The sequence below is a fragment of the Oryzias latipes genome, chromosome 21 (assembly GCF_002234675.1).
Source record: "Oryzias latipes chromosome 21, ASM223467v1".
NCBI classification, from domain to species: domain Eukaryota; kingdom Metazoa; phylum Chordata; class Actinopteri; order Beloniformes; family Adrianichthyidae; genus Oryzias; species Oryzias latipes.
In genome coordinates this window covers 19,453,428-19,471,587 of record NC_019879.2, presented here as the reverse complement: position 1 = coordinate 19,471,587, position 18,160 = coordinate 19,453,428, and the positions used below count along the sequence as shown (strand labels likewise).

General features: G+C 37.3%; 1 protein-coding gene across 2 annotated transcripts; it reads right to left on the bottom strand.

Moving 5' to 3' along the window:
• Positions 1 to 4,270: 4,270 nt before the first annotated feature.
• On the bottom strand, positions 4,271 to 12,425 carry LOC101167832 (arylsulfatase D). 2 transcript variants are annotated; one of them, XM_004081865.4, is made up of 11 exons: positions 12,330 to 12,425; positions 11,958 to 12,104; positions 11,748 to 11,869; positions 11,507 to 11,629; positions 10,521 to 10,723; positions 8,845 to 9,065; positions 8,312 to 8,448; positions 8,051 to 8,188; positions 7,818 to 7,977; positions 7,508 to 7,629; positions 4,271 to 6,480 (listed from the first exon to the last, which is right to left on the bottom strand). In XM_004081865.4, the coding sequence occupies exons 1-11, from the start codon at positions 12,332 to 12,334 to the stop codon at positions 6,056 to 6,058; spliced, it is 1,803 nt and encodes a 600-aa protein (XP_004081913.2). In that variant the 5' UTR covers positions 12,335 to 12,425; the 3' UTR covers positions 4,271 to 6,055. The 2 variants fall into 2 exon arrangements, with proteins under 2 accessions (XP_004081913.2, XP_011487975.1); XM_011489673.3 differs by having other exon boundaries at positions 11,958 to 12,107; positions 12,330 to 12,415.
• Between the last annotated feature and the right edge of the window lie 5,735 nt (positions 12,426 to 18,160).

The window sequence follows — 18,160 nt, the reverse complement described above, 5'->3', positions numbered from 1 at the left end:
CAAATGCTTTTTATGCCATCTAATGTAATAGTGCTGTAATGCTGTGTAATTGTTGCTTTGCACCAGCCTCTTTTTATCTAAGAGGAACCACAGCCGAACAAATCACAGCTTAGCTGCACACTATGACCTCAGATCTCTCCTTATAGTCCATGTGTTTTAGATATAAATTAGGCAGCAAATGGAAAAGATAATAAAAAATGACAGGTGATCTTCTCACAACCTGTTGTCCACGTGATTTGAAATCTTAAAAAAAAGATAGAAGCTAGAGAGGTGTATTCTGAGGAAACCTTTCATCTCCTGTATTTTACTTTATCCATATTCATGAGACTTTGTTTCAAGTTTGGGCTTCGTATGTTTAATCATTTTCCTGCGGCAGCAGGTCTTTAAACACGTAGCCAGCAAAGCTCTCATTCTAAAGACATCAGGAGGCACACGTTTAGTACCTCAAGTCAAAGGAAGAATGCTTTGCTGAAAGCTTAATAGTATGTGAAGGAATCACCATGGATGTCGGTTGCGGTAAAAATCTCAGCCAACATGAAAGGCAATATGACACCTGGCTGGCTGCAGACACGATGCTCTCATTTTCATATGTCTGTGTGAATTCATTCCCTCAACAAACAAATACCCTGCTGCGCTTGTGGATCTAATCGTACTTGAGATGGGTAATAAAAAGGCAAGAGGATATGTTCTAGAGTTGTTTGATGAGTTTAAAACCCTCCTGGAACACTGGTAATGTTTTGTCTGGTCTCATGTTTTATTTGTAACACTTGCCTGTCCTAGCAGATCTTCATGTATTTATTTCCACAAGCCCCTGGTTCCGCCTTCCACACCCCGATCTGCCTCCATTCCCATCAATCAACCTCAACCTGACTGTTTTTTGTGCTAACTTGTCTCATCTTTCTCAGGTTCATCCATGTGTTCTTTGTTTGCTTGACTCATTGCCTACTCCCCACCATCATTTTTTGGTTTTAATTCAAAAATATGTAGATTTTACATTTAAAGTATTAGGATTCTGTAAAGTTATAGGATTGTATTTTCAGGCCAGACCAGTTATCAACCTTTCTTCTTTTTTCTGCAATTGTCCAGAGTACTTTTCAGTAATATGTTGAATGCAAAGTTAACCACACTGAAGGTCTTATATCATTAATATGTTGCTGAACCAGGAAACATCCTTGAAATAACAATTATAGCACCCCGACCTGCCTGAAAGCTCACTTCAAGAGAGTCTCAGCCCATAACAAGTAGGGAACAAAGCTTTCTGCATGTAGACTGTGTAAACTATCATCTAAACATCATCTGTGTTCATCAAAGCAAAAATATGTGAGTCTCTAATCAGAGTCTACCTGGATAGACTGAATGAGAAGGTTCTGACATCAACAGAATGACCAGACCTCAGCTGTACTGTAAATGTCAGGGATGTGCTGGAAAGGAATCAGCAGCCGTCCGACTCTCTCATTATTACTGCAAGAATACCTCTTATATAAAGTAATTTGACCTTTCGCAGAAATAAATGCTATGATGCTGCATCTTCAATAACAGGAAACCATAATGAAAAGATGCTGCAGTTACATAAAAAAATAGTCCAACTAAATAGTGGGATTGATTTCCTGGAAAGGCAGTGTTTATATTAGGAAGTGTGTGATTGAGTGAAGAAACTACCGAGCACCTTGGCAGGATGTAAAACAGAAGGTGTCACATTGTAAAATTATGTATCATTGATTATTTCCAGAGGTGGGGAGTGTGGCATTACATTTACCAAAGTACTTTTAAAAGTATTATACCTAAAGTAATTTCACAGCATCACACCTTATACTTTAGCTTGAAGTAGATTTATGACGAGGACTGGTACTCTCATTCCTATTCTTAGTGCTGTAAGTGTCTCATTGACGAACACTTTATTGTTGCCCAAAGACCCAAAAGAACACTCATTTCAGACATTTGGAAACATTAGGATTTGCATATTTATTTAGATTTTTTAAATGCTTGAGTACTGAGATTTTACGGAATACATCAATATTGCATTTAAAGCATAACTCATTAATGAAATGATTATTTCACCTGGTAGTTCTTTACCGTTCAGTAAGTAACTGGATGATTTCTCTTTATTTTTTCCCCTTGGACTTTATTAATACGGTTTTGCCTCAATAGCTTTTACTCAATTACATTTTTGCAACGTTATCCACCTCTAATTATGTAACAGATCCCCAAAGTTAAAAGGATTATGAATGTAGATTGAATACATGCAGCTACAAGTGTGTTTGCGTTCCTTCAGTTTGTCTATGTGGTGTAAAGATAGCAGCAATTTCAAAAGCAATTGAACTTAACATAGACATGGAAAAAGGGTGTCAAGACAGGAAGCTTAAAGTCCCACTCTGATCATCTTTTCAACAATTTTCAAAGCATTCCCAGTGGTTTTATAATTATGATTATGCCGTTTTTAACCAAAATTTGAAAAACTTCTAATACTGTTTCTGCAGGGCAGCAGTAATTCCTTTTATTTCTTATTTTTTTCTTAGTTGTGAGCTGGACTGTTGGTGTGAAGTAAGCCCGCCCCTTTCCCACCATCCATCTGTTAACAAGCTCTCCCACCAGCTTACAGCCCCTCACAACCCCAAGATAACATTACCGGTGAAACAAAATTGATGAGCAATATTAGAGCTGTACAGTTTTGAGCCAGATGCCAGCTTGGACAAGGAAAGCAAAGACGTACATGAATCTATTTGCCTGCAAATGGATCCATCAGAATGGAGCGAGCGGGGCAGGGAGCTTGTGCCCCGCCGACTGTAGTGCCCACGTCACAAATAAGCTCTATTTAAACAGCATTTTTTCATCTTCTCCTGATCCACAACAATTTGAATGAAGAAACACTCAGAAATGCTATTTTTAAAAAAAATGCTATTTTAATATTCATTTTATCTAAATATGTTCTCCATCATGAGAAAAATGCCACAAGAACATGTTAAAAATACCAAAGACACTATTTAAATGTGGGACTTTAAAGCTACCGTACATTTGTATGACTTCCATACCACTGAGTGTACAACTTCTTTACAGAGTTGATTTAACCTTGATGCAAGGATACATCTGCGAAAAAGAAAATAAAAGGAAGCCCTGAGTACCTCTGTTTGGGATGAAGGGGAGCAGTTTGTTTAAGCTGCCAAAGCGCAATGCTGTCTTCTCAAGCTCCATGTGCATTTGTGGGTGTCAAACGGAGGGTTGTAAAAAATACTTTACGACATGCCATGAAACACTGACCTTTACAGAAAACCACTGATCTGTTCAAAACCAAGTGATATACTGTGTGCATGCTTGCTCATGAACATGGTTGCGCATTCACGCCGGTGCACAGATTCCAGTTCCTGCACGGTTAGTGTGCGAACACAGCCTGGCATGTGTGTGACATGATGTACAGCCAGAAACATTCTAACCCCAGCAGCCATCTTTAACTCTGATGTACAGCCAAATGTGGTTATGTATGGCCAACCTGATGATTTACTGATCCAGCTGTACTGGAAGTGGCTACTGTAATGAACTTATGGAGAGTTTGATGAACGGGACTCTGCTGGCGGATTGAGGGTGGGGGGTAAATACTGCGACCATGATGGCAGCGATTACAGTGATAATGATGATGATGAAACTTCTCTCCTCACTTACAAATGCGACTGCAATTTTTGCCGGAGGGGGGAGGCAGAGGAGAGGAGGACAAAAAGAATAAGGAGAGGCAGAGAGGAGCTAGGAAGAGAAAACACAGGAAGTAGATTAATTATGGGTTGCTGCTGTTGCAAACTAGGGGGCTTTGACAGTCAGCCATTGCTGGAGGGAGGCAATCTCGAAGACGATTAGAATAAATTATGATGACACTGACGATGCATAGGTTCACACAATATTAAGCAGTCCTTCATTATTCAAGATCTGAGAGCCCAAAAGGTGCTAGTTAGGTCAACCAGCATTTATGCATCCTGTCAATCTAACATAGAACTTCTATTGAAAAGTGTTACTGCGTCACCAAAAGCCTACAATTTGCAAACTTGACTAAAAAAAATAAAAGTACCAAGTGTTATAAATAAAATAGTAATAAACGTTTATTTTTTTTAGTTAAAAAAAAAAAACTTCAAGTAATTAAGTCATTAAAACCTGTATAACTGGGGTCATAAAGCACAGAGACAGGAATGAAATCTTATTTTGCATTGTTCTCTTGTCCCAATCACAGTTTGACTTTGCCCCCTAATGGTGGAAAGCTGTATCTGCTTCCTTACGGATTTTTTTTCTCCTTGCTCAACTGGACTTGAAAATGACTGCATTAAAAACGTGCTCACTAGGGATGCCACAATTCTTGGTTTAAATCCGAACCATATGTTACACCGTTAAACCGAATCTTGGGGAAAGTGTATTATTATATGCCAACTGCATGCCAGTATGTTTATATTGAAAGTGTCAAGCGCATGTGTAAGAAGAATTTATTTATCATTTTAATATAATACACCAAGGTTATATGAGACCACTGAAAGGGTTTTTCTCCATTGTGAAATCATTTATTAACAAATTAAAAAAAATATTTTTCTGAATTTTTTGTTGTTGTTTTCTAATCATATCATAAAATCATAAATTGAACCGGAAAAAAAACATGACCCGATCCAATTATGAAGAAGATGTACTGTTACATCCCTATTGCTTACTTTATATACTTAACACTGGAAAAGTCAGAGTCTTTATTAGTTAACTGGTAAATTTGGTTTTTTATACCTTTGTAATGTGACTGCCCTAAAACACAATAGTACTTCAGTCTCTGATGCATAAAAACATATATTTTATTATAAATATTGAGAATCTTTTTATATGAACAACTATTGGCTCATTATAAAATCGCTTTTAATAATGATAAAACTTAAGAGAATCAAGAGATTTTTTCCTTTCTTCAGATATTTCAAAATAAATAACCACAAGGAAACTCATTTCAAGCTTATCCCAACAGTTCTACATGGTGACAGTAGTATTATTGTGTGGGATTGCTGGTAGGATATAGGAAAAAAAGAAAAAAAATCAAGATGTGATAATGAGTATGACAGTGCTGAGGATCTCAGAAAAAAAATGTTTATACATTTAAAAAAGCAACATTTAGTTAAAAGAACAAAGATTGATCAGAGATTTTGTGTGAAGGTTAAGAATTATTTATATGTCTTAAAAGATGTATGGCAGCCCTGCACAATAAAACATCAAAGAAAAACACAGCGAGCTTAAAGAATAACAACCGGTAATGTTTTTCACATTTTGCTTAATCAATACTTTGTACAACAATAATGACTTTTAAAATGGTGTGGTTTTTTTAACCAGCAATACGAAGTATATCTCTCTTCTAACATTGAGCCATTTATTGATCTGCTGCAGATAAAAGAAAGCAGACACTGTCTGCTGTTTGAAGAAGAAAAAAAAACAAGAGGGCTGAAGCAAGCGTATGGCCTTTTTGAAAATATAGTATAAGAAATATACTTTTCTATAATAATGCAGTTTCTTTTCTTTTCTTTGCTATTTCGGTAAAATGTCTACCGTGGTCAGAACTGTGTGAAGATTCTGTAGCATGAGTTTGACATTAAACACTTTTCTGACCTCTTTTCTTTCCAATGTGCAGTAAATAGTAAATACTCCTGTATCTTTCATTGATTTGGTCTAACTTCACCCCACCTCAGTTTCATTTTCTTAATTTCATTATACGTGTGACAATGATAAATAAAGATCTATTATACATTGTATTTGTAATTTGTTTTAAAAATAGTATTACCTTATTTTCCTTAGTTAGCCAGACTATAGTTAAGACTAATACGTCATTTTGTGTACTGAAGATTAGCACATTAACAAAAAAAACCAGATGGAGTTGTTTTAATCATTCAATAATCAAACCTTTTAGGGGAAATATATTACCGGTATTTATTTTTTGTGTTTACTTCTGTTAACCTGTACAGCACTTTGGTTCCTCAGTCATAAAGTGCTTTATAAGTAAAATAGATTGAATTTACTAGTAAAACAAAATCCCTGATTTGTAAAAGATATGATTAAAAACCTATGCTGTTGTGCTCTCATAAATAGCTGCATCCTCTTTGCACCCACAGAATGGAAAAGTCCCACAGCAGGGCTGCAGCCAGGGTCTCCAGAGAATCTTTTCCCAAGTCATTTGGTTCTGAACGTTGTGCACATCTGTGCTGGCCTTTGAAGCATCGTCGGCGGATGTCACTTCTTGTGGAAGAGTGCTCCTATGTCTCATTACGGCTTTGGCAGTCCGCTCAAGGACTTCAGCATAACGAGGTTCAGTATCTGGAGTCAGGGGGCGGGACTCCGAGGGGTCATGGAAAAGATCAAACAGGAGCGGAGGGTTGTGGTGCGTCACGTGCTCACCATGGCAAAGGCAAACCTTTGTGTCATAGCATCCACCAGCTCCAGGTGGAGAGAAGTTTGGGGTGAAGAAGTGCACTTTGAAGACTGAATCACCTGAATTAAACACACACACATATTAAAAACCAGTTTATCGGGTTAGGAGGCAGTGATATCAACAAATACGTAAGAAGATCTGCAAATGCGATGATAAAACTTTCAAATCATCCTGAGAACCAGCCAAACCTGGAGGACATTCTTTCATTAAGTCAAGACAGTCAAATCAAATTTGACTTGCAATTTATATTAACAAGACATGACACAGCAGCTTTATTTTAACTGAGTTCAAATAAATACAACAAAATGACTTATAACTGATAGGACACAACTCCATACAATGTCAAGTAACCAAAAGCTTTGCAAAACAGACGTTTGCTCGCAAAGCTGGAGTTGAAATCACAAAAAAACTGATGTTTGCCCAAAATTCTTACCTACAAAAAAGTGTTTTCAAAGAAGTGTTTTTAAGAATTACCTTAATCCATTTCTATGAATAAATAATTTGATCTATTTATTTTGTAGGATTATGTCAAAAAGCAGAAATCTTCAAGAATATGAAATGAATATAAAATGAAAACATGAATGAAAATGAAGCAGCAGTCAAGAAATGTTTCTGTCTCTTATAAAACAGGTGCATTTCTATCTAAATACAAACAAGATCTGTTACATGAATTTGGGAAAAGTCACTAATGCACAAGTGCAAAAGGCATTCCACACATTTATAGATTTTAAAATCTTTTAAACTTTTAAAACCCTGCTGAATTATATTAGATCAATCTGGAATAAACATTTAGACTTCTGTAATATATTCATATTAGTTGATGCAAAATCTAAATCAGACTCTGCAGACACTGAAACCAAAATGAAAAAGCGACAATAAATTTTGCAGAAGCAGGTGAACATATATATTTTTTTTTTTTTATAATGCCTCTACAGTCCATGAAAAACTGAATGAAAACTCTGTATCTGTGGAAGTCTGTAATAATGCATCACAAAAGTGACAGGTTTTGATCTTTCTCAGAACGACTATTCCTAAATACGTAAAAATCAAAGATGTGAATGTGAGGGACTACATGTGCAAACTTACTGCCAGGGGGGTGCCAGCGTACTGCATTGAGGTAGATGCCACAGTAATGGAACATGAATTCGTGTTGTGATCGCGCAGCTTTTCCTTCAAGCAGTGGCATGAGGTTGTAGCCATCAAGTTCTCTGAGAAAGTACGAGTAGATATGACAAACCCTGATTACTACCACAGAAATGATTGTAGAAAATTACACAATGTTTTTGTTCATGTGAACAATTTTAGCAGAACTTAAGACTTATTTTATATACGAAATCAGTTTATCTGTTGGAAGAAAGAACACAGTGAAAAAAAGCATAGCCTTCCATCTTTATACCTATCTGGTTTTTTGTCCCCAGCAAGATACTTCAGTGTGGGGTACAGGTCCATAAGGCTGGTGGGTTCTTCCACCACCCTTCCTGCTGCCAGACGGCCAGGCCAACGGAAGATTCCAGGTACCCTAATCCCTCCTTCCCAGCCCCCCATTGCCTTCCCTCCTAGAAGCAACACAAAAAAGAAAATACTTTAATATTAAAATTACTGTATTCCCATAAAAACAAAGCCTTATACCTTTGTATATTCCATTCCATCCTCCTTTTTGGCCAATGTGAGCATTGGAATCCTCCAGGTGTCCGCCGTGGTCTGATGTAAAATACATCAGTGTGTTGTTGGCCAAGCCAAAAGAATCCACAGTTTCTATAACTTTGCCTGCAGAAGTGAGTTTCATGAATAGAAACAATTGAACATTAGGACCTAACATGTATCACGTGTGAACAAATGACATGAGGTCCTGGACAGTTCTTAACATGTTGCTTTACAAACTCCAACTACCGATGATCCAGTCCACCTCCTCCAGATTGTCACCATAGCGACCATGGCGACTCTTGCCAGTAAAGGCTGGACTTTTGAACAACGGCGTGTGGATGTGGGCCAAAGAGAAGAAGAGGAGGAATGGATGATCAGCATTCCTAAAAAAAAAAGGAAGACAGCAGTCAAATTATCTTTAATCTTCTGTATGAATAAAACACCTTCATTATTATAAAACCACTAATGTACAGGTCTGGGAGTTGTGGTAAGAATTAACTATTGTCCAGGTGAGTAAAACACTAAAAATGCTTAATTTATTGAATATTTAATATAAAGTGACAAACAAAATCAGTATGTCGGATTGGGAATTCATCAAGAGGAAAACAGGACACAGCCAGCTTTACCATTCTAAATTATTACAAATATGGGGCTTTATTTTATCATCATGATTTTTTTTTTTACCATGCATTTAACTCTTCAATAAAGTTACATTTTACCTTTACATTTAACATTTTTAAAGGTTTGGGATGACTGAACATAGGCTTTCTTTTCCCTACCTTTTTATAAAATTCTGTGCTTCTCCCAGCAATCTCTGGGGTAGTGTTTCCACTGTCATGGGCTGCTCAATAACTTCTTGGTTCCTCATGATGATGCAGTTCCAGGTTTGCAGGAGCGCAAAGGGCACATACCACACAGCAGCTGCTACCAAACCAAGAAAGAAAAGCAGCACCAGAAACCAGAGGCTGACCTCAAGAAGACCGCTTACACGGACGAACACCTGCAAAAACACACACAATTGACATATTTATTAAGATCTTCACTGTGTAATAATCTGATTATTATCTCCTGAAGCGTGGAGATTCTGTTGGAATGAAAGCGCACATATGGGGGTTTCCAATTCAAGCCAAAGCTTTATTTCCTTAACAATATTTCTAATACAGATATCCGGGCTTAATCAATTTCCCTGAATGCCTTTTAATAGAACAGGACTCACAGCATGAACACAAAGAAAGAGCACTGTTTCTCTCCCTGTCCACGGATTTATGCAATGGATATATGAATATGTACGTGACAGGGCCATTAGCTGTCACGTAACCATCTGCACAGAGAGAATACAGAACACATCCTGCAAACAGCCTCCCCCTTACACCCTGAGTGCCTGGCACCCACCTCCCCAACCTGACCTCCCATGTGTCTGCTCCTCTAAACTGCAGTGGGGCCTCTCACATGTATGGCATGCATGATCTCCTGAAAATGATTCTGAACCAGTTTCTATGGGTTTTATTTTCTTCAAGTTGTATGTGTCATATATTCTTCACTCCTAATCTTTTTATATACCCCTTGTGCTATCTTAAATGACCCAACCCTTACATTGACGTGTTCTCCCTACCATGACAAAGGTGGATAAAGGTGGAAAGATTTCATGTAATCCATGGACACCAGTGAGGTTCACAAATCATTGAAGAAAAAAAGTTCAGCGCACTGTCCAGTGGGTCTAGATGACCCAACTCCTTAAATTGCCTAGGATAGCACAAGGGTTACTGATACATATTGTAGTTTACTGTTGTGCCGTTAGACTCTTGAGTTATCTGGAAAAAACCACTAGGTGGCATCATACACTAAGACAGTTTTGCCCTTCCAAAGAGTAAAACGACTATTAAAAGCAGCTGTTACAACGTGTTCTGCTATGAAGTCAGAAAATTCAGTTGAATCCATGTGAAACACTTGGGAAACTGGCAGTGAATCTTTCTTATTGACCCCTGTGTTTATTTGTTAATGTTTGATCTAAAATCGTTGGGTTTGTTCCTGCTAACACAAAGAGGAAATAAACTTCTTTCACACAATCTTCTTCCTACATATTTCCCACAATTATCTTGTCTATCTACATGATAAACAGATTTTACTGTCAATATGGTGCTACCATGAAGACATCTTACAGGCTGCCGTGACTGCGAGTTTCACAACTCAGCCTTCTGTTCTCAATGTTCTTTCAGTCCCTTTGGCACATGTCTAAGCAATTGCTCAGTTGTTTCGCTTTGGGGTGAAAAACACAACAGCTCTTTGTTTTCCAATTTCCTCTATGTTGTCTGGCAACAAAAGCATATCTCTTGTATTTGCTTTTGTGTGCAGTTCTTGCCTTTAAAGATCCCACTACTCAGCAGGATGGGTGTTTAGCGAGTTTACTTTGAGGTGTTGATTTCTTTTAACAACAAAAGACAAAAAAAAAACCTACCATGGTGAGAAGACCTACTCCAAACAAAAAAGTAAGATGCTGGAGTGTTTGCTGGACATCCACCAGCACGTCTCTGCCCTCTCCGGGAACGCAGTCATTGAACAAAGTGAATGGCAGACCATAGAAGTAGCTAAAACCATGTTGGTTTGGGTGGTGGCAGTGATCCCCTCTGGATTCACAATTTACACCTAAGTGCCATTTACCTGCACACAAACAATAACAGCAACAAGGATTACTGCAGATCCAATGAAAAAAAAATATGAGCCCACCTAAACATTTTACAATAAAGTACTTCAGCATCTGTTTTGGTGCTTTTAAAGGTGGGTTAAAGTCTTAACCCTCTAAGAGCCACATTAATTGTGGCAGTGGTACTAAAATGTTTTAAGACCCACTTCAGTGAAAATAGTGTTTTCAATGTTTTTAACATGCTCTTGTGGCATTTGTCTGATGATGACGGACGTATAAAAAGAAAATAAAACTTAAAATTGAATTTCTGACTATTTCTTTATTCAAATTCTTGTGAATCAGACGCAGACAAAAAAGAATGCCGGGAAAGCATATACACAGAAAGCGGGAAGGGGGGGTGGGATTATTCCGCACCAACAGTCCAGCCCACAATTTAGAGGGGAATTTTTAATTAAACTCCCGACGCTCTGCAGAAACTATGTCCTAGAAAACAACACAGATGTTTTGGTTTAGGCTAAAAACGGCATGATCATAATAAAAAGACCCCAGGAAATGCTTTTAGAATAGATCAAAAGAGGATTGGACTTTCAACATTCGGTTGGCTGTTCTACACAAAGCGTGCTGCTAATAAAATCCATTGTTTTTATGTGCTGCCAATGCTTGTAAAGTGTGAAATGATTTCATAACTTCTGCCTTCTCCAACCTGCAACCATAAAAGGTTTTATTATCATTTTTACTAAACATATCAACAAGAAACAGGAAAAAAAAACACAAGCAAAGACTTATTCCACAAACCACACCAATTAGGCCAGTGGAGTATCCTTGTTGCTGCAGCCTCTTGGCAAAGGTTGTCTCGCTGGCTGGGAGTCCTCCTGAACCTGCGAGGAACAACAGCACCTGCACGCGACCTGTGCTCGCCATTCCTATGCAAGACAAAAAACAACATGTTTCCATTTCAAATCATCAAATAGAGATGGTGAAGATGTATTTTGGGATTAGCAAAACTAGTCTTGCATTGACTAGACAGCCACAAAGCCTCACCTGAGCGAAGAGCATAACGCCCCGTCATGAAAGCTGCCCGGCTTGGGCTGCAGAGAGGAGCTGCAGCGATATGCTGGGTTAGTTTGACTCCCTCTGAAGCAAGTCTGTCGATGTTAGGAGTCCTGCAACCGTGCAGCACGTTAAATGTGCAAATAATTAAAGAAAAGTGTTGATATATATGAGGGGCTTCGTGCACCAGTCAGTGTTTACCTGATTGTGTCGTTGCCATAGCAACCTATGTCCCCAATTCCGAGGTCATCCACCATCATGAGAACAAAGTTGGGCTTCTGCTCCACTGCGCTGACATCACTTCCTGTTGTCAGAATCAGGGGGAGAAGAAGCGCCAGCATGGCAAACCTGCTGCACGGGGGGGGTTTGCAATAAGTTCTTGTAAAATATCTCCGAGAAAAAAGGGAATTCTGCAGCAACATTTTATATTTCATGAGGTTTAACTTTTGGTTTGTAATACGATTAGAAACATTTGAAACCCATTTTTAGTTTTCTGTAGCCGACAGGTCGTTTATTCATACCTGTTGTTAGTTTACTTGTTGTTGTTGTTTTTCTAAAAGCAGGTAAACTCACCTCATATTTTCCAACCAAAGTGTCTCCCAACGTGTTCCTGCTTTGCTGTCCCGCCTCCGCAGCTCTACAGTAATGACTGGAATAGGAGCGCACGTGAGATTTGGCCGTAAAGTGTGGTTGACAAATCATCACACACAACTATTTCCACTCTCTTTAAAAAAAAAATTTGTTGTGGTTTTTAATTTAATGTTTTTATTTGTTTTGTTTTTTGTATAACACATTAAGAGGGGTTAAAGATGCAATTTCTTCCAAACGTTCTGGTCTCTTAGAGCTTTCAAGCTTAATTTTCACCATTTCTGGCCATTATTATTTAATATTTTGAAACTCATTGACTTCATTTAGCATTCATTCAAACATTTAGGAGTAACTTTAAGGTAACTCAATTATCTTTTTCTTTAACAAAGTACCCCAAGACATTGCTGATAAATTTTGATTATTATTTTACTAAAAGAAAATATCCAGGAGCTTGTGTATTTCTATTCTAACCATCAAAAATGTCACTAAAAGGGTAAGACCACAGGTTTTTTTAAATAATTTTACCCATTTTCTCTCTCAAAATTAAAATTGACTTAAAATACTGAGCTCAATTTCCTGTAAACCTTCATATACCCAAACACTTTAACTTAATCCATTGATTTATTTCCTGTTGTGAAAGAAAAACAGACATTTTTGCTTTCAAATAGATGCTAAAATAAGGTAAGTTTGGAGCAGGAGTGGTTTTATGCGACTTTGCTGTCTGGGTTACTTGTAAAGTGTCCAGTTTCTGTTCACATAACTGTCTGTCAGGTTGTTTTTTAGGCACTTTGCAGCTTTTGTTTGACAATATTTTCTGTTTTAGCTTGTCTGAGTCACATAGGTCTCAGGTTCTTCACTTGGTTTCATCATTACACCCTCCCCTGTGGTACATTTGTTACCTCCAGTGTTGTTGTGTTTTACTTCTGTAGATATAATATATGAAGTAACTTAAAGAAATACAGGACTCATGTTGCTGATTTAAATTTTGTGAGAGTAATATTAAATGGTAGGAGATTACTTTTGAAAAATTTGTAACAAAGTACAGTATGGAAAACTTGCACAAGAATGCTTACAGCACTGCATGGATTAAATTCCCCCCATCAACTAATTTACACTTTCCTTTTGCTTCTAACCCTTAGCAAAACTACAACTGTACTAAAAGTGAGGCAGAGTACTTGAGGTATACTTTTTATTTTCTATCTATATATATTTTGAACTTAAAATGTTCCATTTAGTCTGAAAACGTGTTCAGTTAGTAAATTTCCTACACTACAAGTAGATGGTCTATTGTGTTCATATTCTCAAATATACTTAATACAATGCACTTCAAGTGAGGGAAGTCCTAACATTTAATTTGTTTTCCAGTAATTACCTTGCCTCAACCGTTTTTCACTGGTTATACCTTTCCAACAAAAGGTTTCCATGAATTAAGACAAGACTTCTTCTATTATTTTTGCAGCCTTTTAAGCTTTCTTTACTTCTTAAGCATGCTTCTGCTTAAAGCATACATGCTATTTGTCTTTATCTTTTGGATCAAAAGTTTTGTTTTGAATCAACATAAATGAAAAATAATCCCAAGGGTTATTTCTTTTTTAAGTAACTGTTTAAACCATATTTCAATATTTCTTCTTCCTGTGCTGTGTTTTGATATTTTCCTAACAATATAAATAAAGTTTAAAAAATTATTTGAAAAAATGGGAGTAATTATTTTTTATCAACAGTTTGGTGTGGGGATGAAGACATTCACTTATATGACATTTTTAATGGTGTTGCTTTTGTCATTTCTGTTCATATACTCAGTTTGTTGTGTTTATAGTCTTGGAAGGTTTGGTTTGTCAAAAAATGTATGAGCAGAAATACTACAGCCACAACTGTGATACAGTTTGATTTTGAAGAACATTACTCATTAATACCTTCGATATTTTCGCTTTTTAGACATTGGGGCGTTACTGGATGAAGTAAACTATTTTTTTTAGATGCTGTTCTTATGTAAGATTTCCGTTTATAAAAGCTACTTAATTGCTTTACTCCTGCTTACCTTAAGAACCTGTTCTTCTTTTATAGGAAATTACACAGAATTTCTACAGGAAGACATTCTGCTGGAGATTCTGACTCAGACTGTCAGTTAAGGAAAATTCTGTTTTCACAGAAACAATTATCCGGTTTTAGTTTCAGTGGAGAGCTTTAGCTGGTAGGTATGAATTTGTTATGCATACATGTTAAACGAATGGGTGTGTTTGTTTTGTGAAGCAAGCCTAACAATTTTCCCACACCAGAGCACCTGAGGTGCATCTTTGTAGACTTGTCGTTATCAATCTTTCATGAAGTTTGAACTTGTTGAGCACAAGTTTCCATTCGAAAATACCTGACATGCTGATTATTATACATCATGTTCTCATCCTCATTTCATGAAGGTGAGAAACTGAGATGAAGGGGCTTCTTCTTCAAAGAAAAATATAAATTGAAATGTATTTACGGGATTATATTAATATTGCCAAGCCAAAAAAAAAGGTGAACTGAAGAGCAATTCAATGTCCGAGATCCTTTGTGAAATAGGCAGGGTGTCCGGAACTTCACCAACTTCAAAGACAGCAGTAGAACTCCCGGTGACAGAGATACCTGAATCACCACGACAACCTGACACTTAGAATTTCCAGAAGGCTCTTCATGGCGTATAGTCCACAAAGGTCACTGGTCCACTTGGCATCCCTGAGAGGGTCTCCTGTAGTTTACAAGCTCAAATGTATTAGAGGAACAAGGTTTCCTTCACTTCAATTATATCTCTCTTTTCATAAATGTTTTCCCCATTCTAGAAGGATGGACTGAGTATCAGTAGCAGATTACTAATGTACTCTTGGTGAAAGCTGATTGTACAGGGAGAAATCCTCCCAAATTTCCAAAGTTTCTACTATGGTAATGGAATCAATTAGGCCATTGGTCTACACATAGCAATCATGATAATACATTTAAATGTGATATGATTGAAAGCAGACTGTAACTTACGGTGGTGGGTCTTTAAGAGCATGTGAACACATTGAATCCTCACTGTCCTACTCTTTACCAAAGCCTTGCATGAAGTGTTAACAGAGAGAAGTCCTTTTTTTGCTATGTGGACTGATTTGAAGCATTTCCAGTTCTGTTCTGAAAGGTGGTTCACATGAGAAATCATGAACCAGGTTATTTGATAATGCTAATAGTAACCTGATTACTTAAGCTGGGAGCTTGTTCAGTTGAATAAGGGTTTTAAAAACTCTGTTAATATGTGGTTTTTCTCATTTTAAATGCTTACACTCAGCACCGGATGATTGAGAATATAATCCTACTCCGCACTGTCACCCAACAGCATCACCACATAAAAGGTTTGTGGATAAGAAGATGGAACTATGATCTAGATATTTTAACCTCTGTATTTTTATAGACTGACTGCCATTCAGACATTCTGCTTATAAATTCTGAACAATATCTGGTAGAGAGCCCACCCTAAAATTTGGGATGCAGTAGATTCAGATTAACACTAGGTCATACAAAAGACTAAATAAAAATGGGACCCAATGCCTTCTTGTTTGACACTCAGGATTAAGGGATTGGGAGATTGAACCACAAGAATAGTTTCCCCAGCACAGCTGTGATTGCACCTCACCCCTGCCCCAGGGGATAGGTCAAATGAGAACACTTTACACACCCAGGTGACTAACAACTGGGATTTTAAAATAATCGAGATATGATACTGCTTTCATAATTCAGCAAGGTGCTACCGACTGTAGAGGAGAGAAAAGAAGAAAAACAGAAAAAATATGAAAGGGGAAGTATGTGGAATTTTTACATATTTCAGGGCAAAAGTCACTTTTAGACAGTTAGCTGCTAATAACTTTGTTCTAATTGAATCTTTTTTTTATAGCCTGTCAAGAAGATGCAAAACCAGTTTTGTTCTTTTGCTGCCTCAAAGACGAAGGAATGAATTCAATTTTTTTTTACAGACAAAATCAATCTGCACCATCTTAGTAATAACTCATACCTATCTATTCAGAAAAAAGTACATCTTTTTTTTTACTAACGTTTTACTGCGGTTAATCAAGATCACCCCTACACTTTATAAAGTCAGTGACATGTTTTATTGTAGAGTTCAATTGCCAAAGTTCTCTGATGTTTTTTTATACAAACATAGTTTTTGTATGTGTAAGGAGAGTAATATTGTAGTGTTCATTTGCATATTATTATAAGCATAATACAAAAACCCCTGCTGTTAAATAGTATGGAAATAATGGAAAAAGACAAGCTAACTATTCCAAAACAAATATATCAATTTACTGAGTTCTGTTTCTCTAGAGCTGACATTTACGTGTTATTTTGTTAAAAACATTCTCCAGCTGCTAATGAAAATATTTCAATTCAAAACTCCACCTTGTACTTTTGTAGACTGACTGCCATTCAGACATTCTGCTGGTAAATTCTGAGCAAGATCTGGTAGAGAGCCCACCCTAAAATTTGGGATGCAGAAGATTCAGATTAACACTAGGTCATACAAAAGACTAAAAATGGGACCCAATGCCTTCCAGATTGATACTCATCATTAAGGGATTGGGAGGTTGAACCACAAGAATAGTTTCTCCAGCACAGCTGTGATTGCACCTCACTCCTGGCCCAGGGGATAGGTCAAATGAGAACACATTTTACACACCCAGGTGACTAACAACTGGTGGAATTTTAAAATAATAAAGAGATTTCAAATCACAATGTATTTGTCAATATAGACCATTGTCAATACGTTGTTTTTGTATGCATTTTTTTTATTTTCATATTCTGTGTAACTTCTCTGTTTTTCTCAGGTCGGATGTCCAGAGATAACAATGCAACTTTTTTAATTATACATTTTCATGCACCTTGATTGCAGACTGTATTAATAATATACCATAATAATAATAATAATAATTGAATAATAATTGGTCTAAAGTTGTTACCCCATAGGCTGATTCATTTTCTTGCTGTTAACTTAGGTATCATCATCATCATCATCATCAGCCTGTCACGCCACTGTTGGCGGATGGCCTCCACATCTTACTCCACTCATCACGGTTTTGGGCACTCTGGGTCCCCGTGCAGCCTGCCTTCTGCTCGATGTCATCTCTCCATCTTTTCATCTGTCTTTCCCTTCCTCTCTTCCTGTCCCATGGAGTCCATTCTGTTGTTTTCTTAGTCCATTCGTGGTTCTTCATTCGGGCTACATGTCCTGCCCACTTGCCTTTGGCTTCAATCACTTTCTCGTTGACATGCTTCACCCCTGTTCTTGATCTTAAGTCTTCGTTCCTGTCCTTATCTCTCCTCGTAACACCCAGCATTGATCGTTCCATGCTCCTCTGGGTGATTGCCAGTTTCTCTCTTTGGCGGTTGGTAAGTGACCATGTCTCAGCTCCATACGTCATTGATGGCAGTATCTCCCTCTTGAGACACATGGGCATTTTTGATCTCTCAGAAACGTGCTGTACTGTCCGAATCTCTTCCAAGCGGATGTTAATCTCTCGTCTATTTCTTTCGCCATCTCATTTCCTGGTGTTAGCAGTCTTCCCAAATACTTATACTCATCCACCTCCTCCAGTTGTTCTCCATCAACTTAGGTATAGGGTGTTCTTTATTTAATAGAAGTTATTACGGTAGTTCTACTACCGATTGATTGGAGACATAACAATCACATTTCTTTTTTAATGTTGCAACTGTTTAGTAAAACATTTTGTAATGCTCACAGATACTGACAAGTTTTTTTTGTTGTCTAAAAACAGTGGTTCTATGAGTCAAAGTGAAAAAAAAGAGAAAACAAGTGA

What these genes read in the sequence shown, in the direction of transcription:
- LOC101167832 (XM_011489673.3), bottom strand. An exon ending in GGAGGTGGACTGGATCATCG is followed by an intron (nt 8,189 to 8,311) that starts GTAGTTGGAGTT and finishes TCACTTCTGCAG; the next exon opens with GCAAAGTTATAGAAACTGTG. An exon ending in GGGGACAAAAAACCAGATAG is followed by an intron (nt 7,630 to 7,817) that starts GTATAAAGATGG and finishes GTACTTTCTCAG; the next exon opens with AGAACTTGATGGCTACAACC.